An 18,697-nucleotide genomic window follows, 5' to 3' on the forward strand; every position below is an offset into this window, starting at 1 on the left:
GCACTTTGGGCGTAGGAAGGTTGGGCGTTGGCGCTGTGAGCGCTGCCCGCCTCGGTGGCGCACGTCCGCGGGGAGCCTGCCCCTGCTCCTGCCTGCGTGGTGCCAGCTCCGCAGGGCAGCTGGAAAACAGAACAAACAGCGCAAGAGTTTGTGGGCTTTCAGGCTGCAAGCCCACAATAATGTCCAGCTGTGATACTGTGCTCGGGGTCTGCGCAGCCCGGGGTGCTGGTACGGGGGCAGGACAGGGGCCGACGCTGCTCCCTCTGCTGCTCTGCCCTCGGAGGAGCGAGGCCGGGGCTCCAGCTCGGCCACAGCCCCCAGCCCTGCCAAAGTCCCTCCCCGGCTCTCATACATTCTGTGAATTACAATTAATTACAAATGCACTCGTAACGCTGAAAATATTTTAGGAATCACCCCCTTTTTTTTTTCGATCCTGGAATGCATCCCTTGGGCTGGGTCTCTAGAGGAAAAATCTGCGTGGTGTGTTGGTTTTTGTTCTTGTGGCTTTGGAGAGACGGAAGTTACCAAGCTTTTTTAATAGAAATTGGTTAAAAGGTATGGGGGAAGCATAACTTATGTTCATAAAAATGCTCGTATGTACAAAAAAAGTCACCTTACATTTGTGCCACAAAGCAGAGTCTAGAAAAGGGAACAGCACTGCGTACGGTGCCATATTTTCTTTCATAATTTGCAACCCTTAGAGAAAACATTTGATCACTTCCTTGATTAAATCTCGCTTCCGCGCGGCGATGGTGCAGCCCCGCTCCCGGCGCTGCTGCAGACCTGAGAAGCTCTCGCTGCCGGCCCGGAGGATGAAGCAATTCGGGCAGGAAGCCGCAAGAGCTCTTCTGGGGCGATGAATGGGACGACAGCGCAGAGCTGGCTCGCGCTGGTGCGAGCACCGAGCGCCTTCCGACGGAGGTGTCCGTGGCCGCCTGTGACAAGGGTGGGCGAGGGGAGCGCGGGCGGACGTGGGTCTCCCACCGCCGCGCGTTCCCGGTGTGCGCACGCTCTGCGACGTTCGTTCGCCTGCCGGGGACGTGGGAGCCCTTCCAGCGCAGCGCCGGCAGCGAGCCTTGGGAGCCAGGCAAGCCTGCTGCCCGCCAGAGAGCCCCTCTTGGGGGAGTGTTCGGTGGCAGGTTGTGCTTCTTCAGGAACGTGGATGGAAGGTGCTTGCAGAAATTAGCACGGCATCGGATCGTGGGCAAGGTCGGGGTCATGGGCAAATTCATGCCCTCCAGCCATTCCCTGGCCGGTGCCCAAGGCCAGGCTGGGTGGGGCCGGGGGCAGCCTGGGCTGGGAGCAGGGGGCCCTGCCCATGGCAGGGGGGGACTGGGGGGGCTTTAGGGCCCCTTCCAACCCAAAGCAGTCGGTGATCCAGCCTCCTGCTCAAAGCCGCTCTAGGGTCAGGTCAGACAGGGCTGCTCAGGGCCTCATCCAGCGTGTTTGGTGTACGCTTCAGCCACAGGAGCTATTTAAAAGGTGATTCCCAATTAAAGCAACAACAAATTACCGGGCTGCTGTTCTCTTGTTGAAGAGGGTGCTCGTGATGTGCCGCGGTGACAGCGGCGTGGTGGTGGTGGTGTCCTTCCCTCGCTCACCGGCTCTCGCTGCCCACGGCCCTCCCGCACGGCCGGGCTGCTTCGGCCCCTGCCGCCTGCGGGGAGCACGCAGGGCAGGGCAGCCAGCCCCGGGTCTTTCTTTTCCAGTCCTTTGCCACAGTTACCGCTGCTCGTTTCTGCCTGTCAGAGGAGAAGCGTGTCTTTTTAACTACTTGGCTCCAATGTTAGGTTTTTCCCCTTCAGCTGAGCTAGTTTGCAAAACAAAAAAAATTTAAAAAATGAAAAAAAAAATGCTGCTGTTCGTATTTGGATGAAGTGCAGATGCTGCTGAGCCCCTTGCAGCCATATAGCCAAGGGTTAATGGGAAGGAGGAGGTGGGGAGGCTTTTATTTAGCAAATGGCTGGTGCTTTCTGGTGTTGGTACTTGCAACACCAGTAGCTATCAGTTATTTCTATCTAGAGTTGGCTGAATTGTTCCCGTTTTCAAATTACCAACAATATTAGGAGGCCTGAAATAATTAAGGAAGCTTTGCCTGCCTCCAGTGAACTTGCTTCTGAGGAACATCAGTTGTGAAAGCACGGCTGGCTGTATCCAGTGAGCGGCTTCCTTAAAACCACATGCAAAGGGCCCTCGCTATTTGCAGCAGTTTTAATTATTGGATTTCAATCAGCACAAAAGGGAAGGAATGCCTCAGCAGTTAATTATGCAGTTCATTATTATGAAGTAACCCAATCTCCAGTCACTTAAGCTCGTAAGAACTTTACCCAGCCTTTGGCTGATCATCTTGCAGAATGACCTGACTTGCTGTTTTCTAGCAGGTTCTAAGCAAAAGCACTTTGATTTGCAGGCTTGTGTTAAAGAACCTTTTGGTATCAGCCCAGCAGAAATCCTACGCAGTCCTCGGGGCTGAAGAAAATGAACAAAAATTTCTCAGGAAGGTAATGCTTGAAATTGGTCGTTGTGACCACAGCACCCCAGCAAGGGTGCTGAGATTTGGTCTGGAGAGGTCTGAGAGCACTGGGGAGGGCAGAGTCGTACCCAAATACTCTGTCGGCGTTGTGGAAGGGAAACCTGACATCTTACCGCGAGCAGAGTAGAGTAGGTCGTGTGTTGAGACAACGTGCGAGGAAGGAGGTGTGGGCACCGCGAGGAGGGGCAGATGTGGGCTGAGGCACACGATAACATCGGTGTTGGGCTTCCCACCACAAGGAGAAATAAGTTTTCTTTGGTGGGTTTGGTTTCTCTCGTTGCATTTCTTTCTTTTTCCTCTTCTTCTTTTTTCTTTTTTTTTGGAAGGGGGTTGCTGTTTTTTAAGGGGCCGGAAAGAGCAGAACGTTTGAAGAGGAGTGGGGTGGGAGGTTCGTGCTGGAGGGGATTGGCTGGAAGCGGCGGTTAAAATGGCTTTGCTGCTGGCTGCAGGGAAGAACAAGGATGTTTGGAAGAACTGGGATGAAGCTTTGCTGATATTAAACCAATAAGCTGCTGCATGGAGAAGATGGAGAAGCCTAATTGCCATGAGTGATGAAGGAATTAATTGTAGTAAATAAGTGCTGAGCTTGTGCCAAGGATAGAAGCCCGTTTGTGGAAGAAATGTTGACTTTTTAATTGAGTAAGAGCTAGCAGCTGTACAGCAATGTCACTTTGCTGTTCAGTGCCTTCCCGCGCCTGATCCTAAGCTGGTGCTGGTGCCGTGAAAGTGTCTGTAGTGCTGGCAGCCTTGGTGATCACCAAGAGCTTTCTCCTGCATGCTTCAGCGTGTGGTTTTGCCACGTAGGTCCTCGGAGGTCGGGGCATTCTCCAGGACCCGGCCCTGGAGGCTCTGCCCTCAGCAGGGAGGAAGCAGATTTCTCACCGGGGTCTTTCTCTGAATGCTATTAATAGGTGGTTTGCTAATGTTGTTGGGTGGACCTCTTTGCAGAGACACCCAAGGGCGTTGTTACTTTCTTTAAAAGTGGGTCAAAGATCAAATGGTCTAATCTCTGGTTGTGTTTGCATTTTTTCTAGACTATTTAGTTTGAGTTAGGTACAGGTTTTCTTGCATTGTGCAAGCTGTTTAATTAAAGAAAAAAGCAAATCTTTGAACGCCTGCTAATACTTAATGTTTGAAGGTTTTCTGCTAAGAATTGTGGGTTGGATTACTCGTGCTCAGGTGAGGCAGCAGGGATCTGTACTGCAGAAGCTGTTTGCAGTGCTTCGTGTAAACGTGAAGTGGAAAGCTCGATGGCTTCAGTGAATATTTAAATATCTGTTACAGACAGCACTGTTTTAGAGGTGATGATAAGTTTTACAGCAGCAAGAGAACATGAATAATTTAGTAGTGTTGAGCAAGAAGGTTGCTTCAATGTTCTCTTTGCTCATGATGAAGCTCCTTTCAGCTACTAAATCTGCAATGAAAATAACAGGTTAGAGTTTCTAAGCTTTAGAGGAGATGGGAAGATGGATGAGGTCCACGTCTTCAGTGCCAGTGAACTGTGTGTGGTTTCTCGATATGACAGGAATTGCATTTTGCAAGGCTTTCTGCGCCCTGCTTCAGCACCTCCAAAGGAAGGAGTTCTGTGGCCAAGGAACTTGTTCAAATGCACAGAGGTTACCAGACCAGGGAATGTGTGGAAATCCCAGTGTTGCTTGACAAATTCACCTTTTGGGAAAATGGTTTTATATGTGAGTTTTCACATGCCTTTATGGATAAGCATTATGTGATAAATATAGAGTAGTGACTGACGGCTCCCTATACAGTAAATAATATCCAGCTGTACAGTGTAAAATTGTATAAAAATACTGGGAGTATTTTTAAGACAATGGAAATGGTTATATACTCATAACTTTGTCAGGCTCTGTTGTTTGGCAATTAGAGCTGGAAAACCGATGGTTATTTTGCTCTTCTTTTGCCTTGCTCACCATGTTGCTGCTTTGTAGCTTTGAAGAAAATCTCATCTTTTTCATTTTTCACTCTTCAAGCGAGAACAGTAACCTGTCTGTATATACATTCTTTACAAAACCATTTAATGCTTTTGTTAAAATTTTAAAGTTGTACTTGGCATTTTTTTATTGAAAACTAGAGTTTTATGGGAAGAACCCTGAGCAAGAAAGTTATGTTGAGTCTTTGTTTGTATTAACAGAAATATGTAAACGATTCTTCTTCCCCAAATATATAAAAGTATAAGAATCTTTTTTTTTTTTTTTTTGGCTGCCATTCCAGTGTTTATAAGAGCATGTTATGTAAATCACAATTGTTATAGTTAAACTGCTATTTAATCCTATCCTGATGGCTATTCTTGTTATACTGCTCAGTGCTACCGGGGACAATCAGCTGTGATTGTATCAACATAACTTTAAAGATAATGGGACCTTGTAGAAGAAAATTGAGAGAACCTGAAATTTAACAAAAAGAATTCTCATTAGGGAGAATTTCCCATGAGAAATTAAAGATCTGGAATAAAATATTTCAATGCTACAGAATGACAGCGTGGCTGAGGCTGGGGCACCCCTGGGTGCCACTGCTCGCCCCCTGCCCCAGCAGGGCCCCGTGGAGCCGCTCGCCCAGCCCCACGTCCCGGCGGCTGCTGGAGACCCCGCGGAGGAGCCCCCAGCCCCTCTCCGGGCAGCCTGTGCCACCTTCAAAGTACAAATGTCTGCTCTGACGTGCAGGTGGAACTTCCAGTTGGTGTCACTGCCTCGGGCTGAGGCTGCAGGAGAGGTGCTAGGACTGGAAGATATGGTCCACCTCCACCCGACCATTTCTCCTGAGGCGAGACTTTCTAATCTGTTCTAAAACCAACCCAAATTCCTCGTCATTCAGATTTCATTCAAGCACCTGGGCCTAAGTGCCTGTCGATGACTTCCTGGGCGGCCGCACCCAGGGCCCTGGGGGGAGATTGCTCCTGGGTAGGAGATTGCAAAAGACCTTTTGTGGTGCAGAGCAAGCGCCAGGCCTGGCGATGTGAGTCCAGGAGGAGGGGAGGGATGGAAGATGGCACGTGTTAATGGCACCCAGATGGGCAGACCATTGTCCCTCACTGTCCGGAGGGGATGGGGGGAAAAGGGGCTTGCCTTCTGAAAGGAAAGGCGGACTGTAGTGCTTCAGAGGTGATGGTGGGGAGATAACGAACAGGACTGGAGGCCAACAGCCTGTGAGGGGACAAAAGACTGCTGCTGACTCAGAGAGGTGGGATGGGACGGTGGGGTAAGGACAGGTGATGGTGTCAGCCCCTAAGGGACACGGGAGGCACGCCACCACCCCAGGTCTTGGCCTGGGCTTCCATCTGGCAGCTCGGGGCCTGTGCTGGGACCAGCGCCTGTCTGTACAGACTGCTGTAGCAAGGATCAGTGGAGGACCTTCTGGAGGAGGAGGGTGTTATTTAAAGAAAACTGACTTCACACTCAGCCTTTCACTCTCTGAAGGTGCCTCACGTTGTGTGTGTGTCTGAGCAGCCTGAAGCAGAGTGTCATTTTGTGTGGCGTGGAGGACAAGGGAGGCTGCCTGTTACACCCTCGCTGTCAGGAGGAACCCAAGGGGTGACCTGGCTTAGGAGACGAGGGTTATTATGGTCAGGTTATTAAATTCAGGATCTTGCTTAGTCTTCCATAAATCTTAGGCAAGGTTGCTTGCCCCGGTCTTTGTTTCTCCATTTTGGGTATTTTTACAGCTGCACCTTGTCTTCCTGGCCTGTGGTGAAACCTCGTGACCACTCTTTATCAGTGTCGGGTCTTCTGCTGATTAAATCACCCGTGGCTTATTTAGGCTTTTTCTGGCCCTGATGCAAACAAGTTCCTCAGTATTTACGAGCCTGCTTGCTGTTGATTGTTACTTGGTTATCAACACATGCCATTCTTGCAATGACTGCTTTATTGCTTTCTGGAACTTGCACAGAAAAAGATTTCCAGTCATGCTTCATTCTTAGTGTTTGGGCTACAAATACCAACACATCATCGTTGTGGTTGCAGGAAAGCTGGGCAAGATCACTTCAGTGCATGTGTCTTGTTGCCTGAGTGCTGGACAGACCACTTGGAGAGAGACATGTTTGGGGCTTAAGAATTATGTGGTTAGGAGACTGTTAATAAGAATAAAACCACATGTTTTATAATAAAATGACCTTTTTATTCCCTGTAAATTGAACTTTGACACGGTGTTGCTACATTAATTGCTATAATAATAAGGTTCAGAACAAGATGATCACATAATATTTTGTGAGGTATCTTTTATCCTGATTTCATTTTTCCTGCTGAAGTCAAGCCCAAAGGCAGTATGAATACAATAACGTTCTGTTTTCTTGCTCTTTTTCATTGGGATGAATGTGACAAATCACTGCAGAAAAGACCCATCCCAAAGATATTAGATAACTTTGTGATAACTGTGAAAAAAGCATGGAGGGAACAAATTCTTACAGCGTCGGAGAGGAAAACCAAATCTGCACAAAGCCATGTTAAGACATCCAATAATATTTAACGTAACTCTGCCAAGTTCCTCTCCCTTTCCAATTAAGATCAACAGAAAGTACCCAGTCAAGAAATCATTTCACCCTGCTTGCTGTGAAGCCTTTGAAAACACTGCGCAGCTCTGCACGATGGTCGGCCACCCTTGCCTCCCTGTGCCGCCTCCCAAGGTGGGGTAAAGGAACGGAGGTCTCCTGGCGCCCTGCCAGGGACACACTGATTCACCTTCTACACTGGCACCACTTTTCACACCCTGCTGAGCGTAGTGTTGTCCCTGGCTGCTGCTTTGGGTTGCAGCGTGTTGCTGTGCTGAATGTTTTCCCAGGGCCAGCTGCAGGCTCCGTGAGCCAAGGTGGCTGCTACCTCCTCCTGCTTGCTGCCTGCAGCCAGCCCTGAGCCCCGTGGAGGAGAGGATGGCCCTGTCAAGGACAGGACAGCCCGCTGGGCTGGATCTAGGCAGAGCTGTCCCTGCTCACTCGCTGCTTGTGGTCCTCAGTTCACAGAGGTGCTGGGCTCGCTCCCCAGCCATGCGAGAGTTGGTACAGAGCAAACTTCCAGATCCGTGTGAGGTCTCTGCAGCACCCAGCAGCCTCCACTCGCCCTTGGGTCAGCCTCCAGTATTGCCTCTGCGAGACATCTTACCTGCTCTGTTAGAACAGAGGGGCCAGCTTGCCAGGGCTTTTGCGTGTGTGGGGGTGTTGTCTTGGGCAAAGCTGAACAGATTTACTGTTATTGACATTTTTTCTTTTTTTTTCTTTTTTTTTTTTTTTACATAAAGCGGCAAAAGATGAGCAGACAGCAGTGGGTCTGTGAGGTAATGTGGACTGGAGAGAAAAAATGGCTGTCCATGCAAATCCATTGGGTAGTGGTGGTGGGATCCTTGCACTGGTAAATCGGGCAGACGGGGCCTCTTCAAGTGTCAGCTGCAGTGAAGCACAGTAGGCCTGATTTTTCTGAAGCCGAACTGTTCTACGTTTTCTCCTCTTTTTTTTTTTTTTTTCGCAGCTGTACAAGGTAGAAGAAGGAGACTCCGCTAAAAATGTTTACCTTTCTAGTTAATAAACTATAAATTCAACCCGAATTCTGCCAGTTCTAGGCCTGGCAATCCCTGTAACTCACAGAAGTGTTCTGATGCAAAACGTAATGCCATCGGTCACAATGTCCTAAAAACTGTGGAGTCCTCTCACTGTCCTAAAGACTGTGAGAGGTCCCAGCCCCCGAGTGGGCAGGTGCCCAGCTGGGCCCTAGGTCAAGGGGCTGCGTGGAGGGGTTGTGGCCGAGGAGGTGGAGCAGGACGGTGGAGCTTGGTAGTGGGGCTTTGTTCTGACCGTGGTGGATGCACCTCACAGTCACCCTCTAGTAACGGTGCTAGTTCTTGTTAGTTAAGGTAGATTCCTGGTCGGCCAAGTTTGCACAGCTGGGAGTTTCTTCTGATGAGGTTTACATTGCGGCATTGATAGCACTCTGGAAACACTGGGACACTATTGGTAACACTGGGACAAAGCCAGCCGAGGACTGCTGTGGCGGTATTATCTACTGGATCTATACCACCCGGTGTGCATGGGTGTGTGCCTGAAGTCTGGCTTCTAGCTGGTGCTCTTTTGCAGCAGCAGATTAACCTCAGGATTCAATGCCAGACAAAGACATGCTGCACAACCTACCCTCTGGGTGTGCCCTGAAGGGTGATCAGTTTTCCCAGTTTTGTAACAAAAACCCATGCCTCCCCTTGATAAGTACCTGCTTGTCTGTGGAGGTTATCCAAGGCCCACCTTGGAGAAGAATGGCATATCTGCGTGATGTCTGTGCCTGATGTTCTGTGCCTGTTAGCGGAGGATTTGTTGTGCCGCTTGGAAGCGTAACTGAAGGTGTAGGTCATGGTGAACCTGTGGTCCCGGCTGCTGGCGGTTTGCCTGCGGGGACACCATCTGGAGAGCCCACGGGAATGGTCTACTGACCATGTTTGAAAAGGGATTTTCTGGTAAGAACAAAACCAGTTCTGATCTGTAACGTACGTGCTGAAGGTGCCTGTCCTAAAGCCATAGACAGAAACTGAGAGGACTGCACCAGCATAGCTCAGTGCTGTGCATACGTTCGAGGTTTTTAGGGTTTATCTTGCAATTTTTACCCTAGTGTTTTTCAGTTAGAAGCATGCTATTCTTAAAAAGCTATGAAGGACAGACCAGACCTGGAACGCTAGCGCAGTTCTAGTTTTTGAGATTTTTTGGTCTGTGATTCGGAGGGCTGCCACCCCTTCCTGGTGCAGTGGTCCATGTCCCGGATCCCGTTTCTCAGGGAATGCACCCAGGTGGGTTTGGGTGGAAGGGCAAGGGGCATGTGTGGGTTGGGAGGACCGGTATCCACACTTGGAACAGAACTGAATAAATAGCTCAGTTGGAAGGGACCTTCAAGGATCGTCTAGTCCAACTGCACTTGGTGCTGTTGTTAGCAAGATGTTTAGAGGTTTGGATGCAGAGTGGTGGCAGTTTTTACCTTGCATCCATAGGGTGAAGTTGCTCACCTAGCATTTTCTAGCGTAGTTGCCCACTATATGTTTTCTTGAGGTGGTTTGTCAAGCACCGTGAGGATATCACTCTTCTGCAGAGTACTGAATGACGGTCTGTTAAGATCTCCTGGACATAACTCACAAGACTGATTTCCTCTGAGGATGATACTATAAAAGGAGTGTCTTATTTAAAAAAGTAAATAATTTTATGGTGTATGGTTGTATTATGCACTTGTATATTGAATTAATTCAGTATTCGAAACACATTAGTGCAAGATCGATAGCTAAGATCTTAAATACATTTGTCTGTATGTGTCTATATAAAGACATCAGAAATAAGGGTCACAACCATAATGTAAGAATTCGGTCTGATTTGAATAATGCTCTGACATTCATCTAAGTGCTTCTTGAGTGGTTTTGTTTTAGGCAGAATATAAATTTGAAGTACCTAATTTAAAGTGTTGCAAATAAGGAAAGTTTAATTTTAACTCTGAATCCTTGGCTTATGTTCCTCAAAATTAAAACCACAGTATTTTATTCAGTCTCCTGACTGGGGGAGCATACCTCTAATAAAGCTGGTTGTGAGACACATATTTAGTGTAGGAACATAAGACATAGAAAATCAACAGTTACGGTAGGAAAACAGCCTTAACATACGCTATTCTGCTTCTAGGTGTATGTGTGTGTTTGTTTGTTTGTTTGTTTTAATGAATTCTTAGAAATATGTAAGAATGAGTAGGCTTATGGCTGAACCTGCTCTAAGTTTAGAAACTTCGGTAGCTGATTTAGAGTAAACTGCAGTTTGCTTGGCTTGATCGTCTGGTCTTACATAGATATGTGAAATTCTAGAGAAGCCAAGACAAAACAATGGTGTTTGCATTTGTTTGCGTGCTTCTGTTTGCTATCTTAATGTACATTCTCTGTATTTGTTTCTTTTTTTCCATTCTGCAGAGGCAACAAGTTCTCCCCTAATATTAACCTGTCTGCAGGAGCAAAACTTGCTCCTCGAACAGCTGTACTGGGGAGTGGCTGGGTGTGTGTTTGTGTAATCGGTTTACCTTGGGTTTGAGGTTTTGTTTGGTTCTTTAGCCAGTCCAGAGAGGACGAGGGATGGGGTTTCTCTGTGAGATCTGGAAATACACGTGATATCAGCTAGTGTTAGTCCGGTGTCCTCCGTATGGGAGGCTCTGTGTTTACACGTGGAGAATGGTGCAATAACAGGATCCCGGACTGCTTGGAGGCACCCCTGGGTGCCGCTGCTCGCCCCCGGCCCCAGCAGGAGCCTCCTCCTCTCCAGGCCGAGCAGCCCCAGCTCTCGCAGCCTCTCCTCACGGCAGAGGTGCTCCAGGCCCTCCCGCACCTCGGGGCCCTGTGCTGGGCTCTCGCCACCAGCTCCAGGCCTCTCTGGCCCCGGGAGCACCCCAGGGGCGGCCTCCCCAGCGCGGAGCAGAGGGGCAGGATCCCCTCCCTGCCCCTGCGGGCGCTGGATTCCCTCTTGTCTTATCATTGGAGAAGAGGCCGACCCCCAGCTCCCCACCCCTTCCTTTCAGGCAGTTGCAGAGAGCAATAAGGTCTGCCCTGAGCCTCCTCTTCCCCAGACCAAACCTCCCCAGGTCCCTCAGCCGCTCCTCACAGGACTTGTGTCCCAGGCCCTTCCCCAGCTTCGGAGCCCTTCTCTGGACACGCTCCAGGGCCTCGATGTCCTTCTGGTAGTGAGGGGCCCAAAGCTGAACCCGGCACTCGAGGTGCGGCCTCACCAGAGCAGAGCCCAGGGGGACGATCACCTCCCTGCTCCTGCTGGCTGCACTACTCCTGACACAGGAGGATGCCGTTGGCCTTGGCCACCTGGGCACACTGACGGCTTGTGTTCAGGCGAGCATCGACCAGCACCCCCAGATCCTTTTCCTCTGCACAGCTTTCCAGCCACTCTGCCCCAAGCCTGTAGCGCTGCGTGGGGTTGTTGTGGCCAAAGGGCAGGACCCGGCACTGAGCCATGTTGAACCTCATCCCTTGGCCTCTGCCCATTGACCCAACCTGTCCAGGTCCCCCTGCAGGGCCTTCCTACCCTCCGGCAGATCGACACTTCCCCCCAACTCGGTGTCATCTGCAAATCAGATTATATGGATTTTTTTTAAAAAAATAAAATTTTTAAGCTTGGGTGAATTTAATGTTCCAAAGTCTTTCCTACCAGTAGTGTGTCTGACTACTTGCTAATTGTGTGAAGATGTAACAGACAGGAGAATAGTCCAAATCATCTTTGGTAGCAAGCTGAGTGAGTGAGTGTTTATTCACAGTAGATACAGAATGTGTAGCAGCAGCAGAAAATGCTACTTTTCCCACAAATAAGCTTGTGTTGTCTTGAAAGGATCATCTTAAGAGTTGGAATGAGATTTGAGCTCTAAGTCATTTGGACTCTTCTGCCTAAATTCCGAGGAATTCACTCTGAACTCTGATTTTTTGAACGTGAGACCTTCTAATGGGAGCTGGGCCAAGAGCTATTAAACTCGTTTCCCATTGATCTCAGAGCAGTCACTGCTGGATGATTCTTAATCATTATCTACTTAGAGTGAATCCAGTGCAGCATCTGTGAAACAAGGCTTTTTTCTTAACACGTGTCATTAAGGACCTCACCTTTGGCGGCTGTTTTTAATGCCCGTTGTCTGTGCTTGTGCATCAGCGTTGCCTTGCTGGTTTGCAGTCGTCTCAGTGAGTCACACATTGCCATGCAGCCGCACCATAGATGGGATGGATGAGCCAAGCTTGACTGGTGCTTACATGGACTCAGGCATGTAGCAAAATATGCAGTGTTAATCTTGAAACATGGAAAAATATGTGAAAACAAGCCAGAAAAATCTATTTCATAATCAGGAAGAAGGCTAACTTTTTCTTTAATTGGTGTATTGCATAAACATACAACTGTGACTCCCAAACACTGTGCCAGCACTAGCAGCCTCCAAGTGAGAAGTGGAGCTGGTGAAGCAGGAGGTGAGCTCTGCTGCGGTCCTCCCCTGCCGCTGGGGCTGGTGGTGCCGGACAGAGGAGCCGAGCCCGGCCCCGGCTGCCGCAGCGGCGACGTGGAGATGTGGGGAGCGTGACCCGGAGAAGAGCAGCCTCGGTCAGGCCGTGGCCTGTCCTTTCTTGCTAGAATTAGAAATTTCATGGGAAATCTGGCAGTTGCACTTAACCCTGCTGTGAATGAGCACTGGGATACTTTGTGTAGGGTTCAGGGAACGCTTTTTCAAATGCAAGATGCCTAATGAGCAAACAAGGTGGCAGGTTTTTTGGTACAGGCTACATAATGTTGGTGTTTTCTCCCTCAGCAGAATTCTGCCGAATCGACAAGCCCTTGTGCCACGATGAGGATGAGCAGCTCAGCTTCGAGGCTGTCCGCAACATACATAAGCAGATGGACGACGATGCCAATGGCAACGTGGACGTAGAGGAGAGTGATGAGGTTAGTACTCAGCCGTTTTTCTGTCCTCTCACGTAGTTTTGTGCTCCAGTACAGGGCCCGGGAGGGCTGCTCTGTTACGGGTGGTGTTAATGTGGCAGGGGTGCCTGAAGGCTGTTGGTTGTCCTTTCCATCTGATCTGGCAAGGAAGCAATGTTCCATCATGATCCAAGTTTCTGGTCCAAACACTGTATTTCAGTACTGTAATCTTTAGTGTGCATGACTTTTCTCCTGTTCTATGGGTTTCTAGCAGCTTAATTTTTGTTTTATATACAAGCTTTTATCAATTTATTCCGTGGCTGAAAGACAGGTAGATCTGTTTACATGGTTGTTGTTGTTATTTCATTGCTTGCTTTTTTAACTCTGGAGTTGGGAAAGCCGTCTGATTCTGATCAAGCCTCTCTATGCCATATCGATGAGCAAATATGCTGGCTGCTGTCTCCTTCCTATTATAGTATTTACTCCGTTATTTCGCCATGTGGTGGTTTTGCTCAGGTGGGCAGCCGAGCTCCCCCATGGCTGCTCTCTCACTTCCCCTCCTCAGAGGGCAAGGGGGAGAAGAAAGCATACTGGGAGGAAAAAAACAACTCACGGGTTGAGATAAGGATGATTTAATTAAAGGGAAAAGGAAGAGGGGAAAAGAACAAGCAAAGGCCACGTGGAAGCACAGAGAGAGAAAAGCAGTCACTCTCTACTTCCCATCAACGAGCGGTGTTCAGCCATGTCCCGGGAAGCAGGGCCTCGATACACATAGCAGCTGTTTGGGAGGACAGACGTCTTCATAACGAGAGCTGCCCCCCCACACCCCCCTTTCCCCTTTCCCACCTTTTGTTGCTGAGTGTGACACCACACGGCATGGAATATCCCTTTGGTGGGTTTAGGTCAGCCGCCTGGTGACGTCCCCTCCCCACCCCTCGCCCACCCCCAGCCTGCTGGCTCTGGGGGTTGGAGGAGTCCCGGTGCGGTGCCAGCACTGCTCAGCAGCAGGCACAGCACCGGTGTGGTACCAGGGCTGTTCTAGCTACACGTGCAGAGCACAGCGCTGCATGGGCTGCTGCAGGGAACGTAACTCCGTCCCAGCCAGACCCAGCACACGCCAACCCACCTGAAGCTGTTACAGTACATTTGTCCATACTGCAGAAAAAAGACACTTTTTTGTTGTCTCGGTCACTGACATTTTAGCTGATAACTTTAATAAAGAGAAATAAAGTTGTTGTTTTCCTACCTCAGCGACAATAGAAATAGCGACTACTTGAAAAGAGAAAGCTTCGCTATCTGTAGTGTCTCCTCCATTGCAGTGGATGCTCGTTTAAAAGGCTCAGGGCTTCCAAATGTTGGAAGCTAAAAAGAACGGTGTCGGAAGTTAAAAGAACAAAGACTGTCAAGGTGATCTGGCAGCCACAAGATCCCCGTTTTCCCAATTCCTCGATCCATTGCAGAACCAATGGCTGGACGGGGGTGGCTCACAAGGCTCAGGTGCACGATGTCTGGCTCTAGGGCTGCAGGAGCTTCTTGAACGGTGGAAGCACAGGTCTTGTGCCAAGTCCATGGCACGCGACCGAGGCTGCGCTGGGAGCAAGGGCTGCTGAATGATCTGAATTCCTGGCCGTGGAAGGAGGAGAAGCAGGGGCCGCTGCTGAGCCCGGTACCCAGCACGCGGGTGGTGAGCCTGGCAGCCCCGTGCTGCCGCTCTCCTGGAGCACGCGCTGCACCTCCTGGCGCTGGGAGAACCTGAGGACCCTCGGACAGCTTACAGAAACCCAGCCCGCTGCTTCTGGACCAACAGCTTTCATTTTTTTCTCATTCTGATGCGTATGTCAAAACGGAGGCATACGGCAGCGCCTATGTAGTGCTGTACCATCCTCCAGAAGCCCTCCTCTAGGATGCATTGTTCACAGTTCTCAGATGCAGAAATGGAAGTCCAGGGAGGTGAAACCTTCCACCTGAACTAATGCAGCAGGGGCAGAGCCGCTCGTGACAAGGCCCCTGTTTCTGGGAAGATCGCAGCCCCCCAGGAAACAGCACGGCAGCCTAAAGCTGAAAGCGGTGCTGACGGGGAGCCAGCGGTGTGCTCCTGCTGGGTGGATTCGGCTGATTGTTCCCGCGTTGCAGTGCCATTTCCTCTGCCTAAATTCTGCTTCGTGGAGTAATTAAAACAAATGAAAAGCTTTCATGAGCAAATGAAAAGCTGTGGTGCTGTGCTTGTGTGAAACGAAAAGCTCTCAAATCGCACTTCCTAAAACGTGGCGTTTTCCCTCGAGGCCGCTCTTCGCTCAGCCACTCGCCCAGGGGCTGCAGCTGCGCTGCCCGGCCGCGGGCACCGCGGTGTCCCCCCGGAGGTGTGCCGTGGTTCCCCGAGCGAAGGTGACACGCGCGGCCGTGCTCTTTCTCAGACGTGGCGCGAGGAGAGCCGAGGTAGCTGCTGGTGCTGCTGTCGGGTAGGAGCCGTGCCGTGCCGCTGGCGCTCGTCCAGCCCGGGCCCCACGCAGCAAGGGGGCACGTGCGTGGGTTCAGAAGAGAGTCAGAAAATCCCCAGCGTTGCTGCAGCGGGGCCGTGCCTCCGGCTGCCCTGTGCTTCCCGCTTGTGGGTTCGTGATGGGAGAAAATTTGCAAAATGCTGTGTACCTCTCAGCGTAACGTAGCCGATGTCGTGCATGTGCATCTTCTCTGGGGACTGAAGGTCTTTTTCTTTGGCTTCCCTTTCAGAGTTAATGAGCGTGCGGCGCACTGGGAGCCCTCGTGTGCGTGTGCAGGCAGCCGACAGCGAAATGGCGCTTGTGGCTGCTCACACAGCAGCAGGCAGAGCCAGTGACCCGGGGCGCGCACGGGGCTGCGAGCCTTACCTCTGCTAAGCTTGGGACTTGTGCTGACGTTAAAGCTGCCCTGAGTTAAACGTGCCGCGAAGGCTTTGAAGCCCCGAAGGTCCCATTGTGAGAGGTTTCTTTGGCCAGCCTGCTCCTGCCGGAGCCGTTCCCCTGTCCCCCTGTAACCGTGTTTTAACGCCCTGTCTTTGGCTGCGGGACAGCTGCTGGGGATATTGTTTGAAAGAATGTGCCGCACCACAAATAGTTCCTCTGGGCAGGCTCCCCTCAGTGTGGGTTTATATACTTGGGATTTATTTTTTTAATGGGTGAATTTGAGACAGAACAAAATGAGCTAACATCTTCATGTTATTCTGGAGCAGAGTGTGTTGGTGATGGGCCATTCCTGCACGGATATGTTGAGCTTAGTTGGATGAGCTGCCTGGTAAACCACATTTCTCCTTTGGATTCATCTGATGTCAAATGCTTTAATTAAAAAAAAAAGTTTCCTCTGTTGAGGATAGGTTGATGTAATTCTGAAGCCTGGCTTTAATCACCTGTTCTCCAGAAGCATTTGCAAGCTTCAGCAGAGGGCAAAGGTCCCACAGACTTTTAATCACAGGGGCACGCGCTGAAATGCTGCCCACCGTGCGTGGTCTGTCCTTCGGCCCGCTCCGCGCGGAGCAGGAGAGACGCTCGTGGTGAGAACTGCGGCTGGGAACCTTGAATTTGCATTTGTTGTTTTGGCCCTTTCTCTCCGGGATAAGTTACGGATATATTTTGTTTGGATTAAAAAGACTGTACAGAAAGGGAGTGAGAGACCGATAATAAGTTTATCTTTAAAATGTTCTAATTACAGGTAAGGTTTGTGAGATTTCATCCAACAACTTCATGCTGTCCTTAAAACCATCACTGCGTTTTTCCTTTCTGGAAGTGAATTTTCAATGAAGTTTAGGATGACATCAGTGACCTCAATTAAAATGAAAGAACTATCCCTCGTGGGGAGATCTTCTAATTAGCGATCTATTTCTGCTCTTCACACTCACTCAAAAGGCAGCTCCAGCTGTTTAGGGGCTACTCTGATTTAGGTTTAAATCGATGGTTCTCTCAGATGCTTTTAGCCTGGTTTCCTAAGGAAACAAGGTTTATGCTTTTGCTCTGTCATTCCCCAGCTCCTCATAATTTCTGATCCTGTTGTCTCGCTTCAGGCATGTTAGTGAGAAAGAGGTCTTGAAGACAGAAGTTTCCTGCAACTTTTCGTGAAAATCAGTAGCTCAGAAGAGACTCTAAAATCGCCTGCTGCCTGGGGGCATGCTGCATGTTGAGCTCTGCCGTTACTTAGCCTGTTCTGCTCATTTGACACACGCGCAGCGCTGCGCTGATGCTCGTGGGGCACCCCTGCCCTGTGCAGCTGCTGGGATTTGGGAACGTGGGAGGGGGTGAAGGTTCGGGGAGGAGGCACAGGGGTCCTGCGAGCAGTTGGAATTTCTGCAGATTAAAAAGCACAAGGCTAACCTCCAGAAAATCGTTCTTCATGGAACTGCTGAGTTTTGAGTGTGCTTTCAGCCAGCGAGACAAGGGGCTTGCATTGACCAAAGAACCTGTGCAACCCCAGATCCCTGCCCCTGTTAGAGTGGAGAAAAATGAGCTGGTCCGGCTGTTCGGCAGGTGGAGAATTAAAACATGGGTGTCTGTGTTTAACAAGGTCATATAACCCTGCAAAGGTGCTGTAGTTGGTACTTGGCGGGTGCTGCACCCCTCCGCCCTGGGGTGCAGATGCCTTCAAGTGTCTGCAGCGCCTGCAAGGGAAACCCGAGGGGCCGGAGCAGGAGGGGACGCTGGCCCCTCTGCCGGCAGCGACGTGCTGTTCGGGTGGAAAATGAGGTGAGAGAGCTGAAGGTGCGACGGTTTTCCAGGATACACCAGAGGAATGGCTGTGTGACGCAGCGGGCAATGGCTTAGTACTGCCCCTCGGTTTGGCTTGCCAGGTAGCAGGCTTAAAACAAACAAGAGGAAGCATTTTCCACCTGATTTTCTGTAACAGGCTGTAGCGGGGGCCAAAACTGTAAATGGCTTCAGCAGGGATTTAGATGTGGTCCCTCCCTCAGAGCCCCGCGGCTCCCCTGGGTGTCCGTACGGGACCTGCTTGCCTCCTCAGGGCAGCGTTGCTCTCTCCGTTACCCCGCTGTCTTCGTAAAGGAGGTTCTCCAGCCACGGGGATTTCTGAGGGATGCGCAGCAGCTGGTTCTTGAGTCTGATGGGTACAGCTCCTTCTTGTCATATAGAGAAGTGGGATAAATTGTAAAAGAAATCTGACCAACGAGCAGCATTTACAGACTGATTCTTCCTGCGGTGTTCTCTGCTCACGTCGGCTGCTTCTTGTAGTGGCCGTTTCAGAAAGGATGATGGAGGTTTTGTCTCGCTGAACGTGGTGAGGAGCCTCCTGGCCTCTGCATTTACAGGCTGGCTGGGGCTGGCAGCCCTCTGGAGGTCGCCTGCTCCAGCCCCAGCCCGGGCAGGGCCACCCAGAGACACTCGTCCAGGACTTTGAGTTTTGGGTCTCCAGGGATAGCACCGGCAGTGTGTTCTCAGTGCTCTGAAGTGCTGCTTTGTAATGGTTTGCAACGAGGTTGGTATTCTGTGCGCTGGTCCTTTTGCTGGGTGTTGGGACATCTGGGTATCCCAGGGCTATTCTACATATACGCGTGTTAAAATGCACATCGCGTGCGTGCTCGGGACAGTTGTCTGTGAACGTGAAATCTCTGTGGAGTTTTCTCCAGTGGAGAAAAAATGAGAGCCTTACAACTTACAGCTAGAAAACTGTTCATGCAGTAGGTGTGGAGATGTGAGAAGTGCCCTGAGAGCTGCTGGCACGTCCGTGTGCAGAGCAGGAATTGTATTTATTCATATTTACCTGTGCTGGCTGGCAGCACGTGGGGGGTGGAG

The 18,697-nt window shown here is 50.3% G+C and overlaps 1 protein-coding gene across 4 annotated transcripts in view; it reads left to right on the top strand.

Moving 5' to 3' along the window:
- Positions 1-18,697, top strand: part of STIM1 (stromal interaction molecule 1) — a 95,194-nt gene that overhangs the window by 25,889 nt on the left and 50,608 nt on the right. For 2 of the 4 annotated variants that reach the window (XM_040536943.1, XM_040537077.1), the window contains exon 2: positions 12,820-12,953. In XM_040536943.1, the coding sequence (XP_040392877.1) occupies positions 12,820-12,953 (134 nt within the window). The remainder of the gene's footprint in view (positions 1-12,819; positions 12,954-18,697) is intronic. The other 2 variants (XM_040537003.1, XM_040537163.1) reach the window with 1 other exon arrangement.

The sequence above is a fragment of the Cygnus olor genome, chromosome 1 (genome assembly GCF_009769625.2).
Source record: "Cygnus olor isolate bCygOlo1 chromosome 1, bCygOlo1.pri.v2, whole genome shotgun sequence".
Classification (NCBI taxonomy): Eukaryota; Metazoa; Chordata; class Aves; order Anseriformes; family Anatidae; genus Cygnus; species Cygnus olor.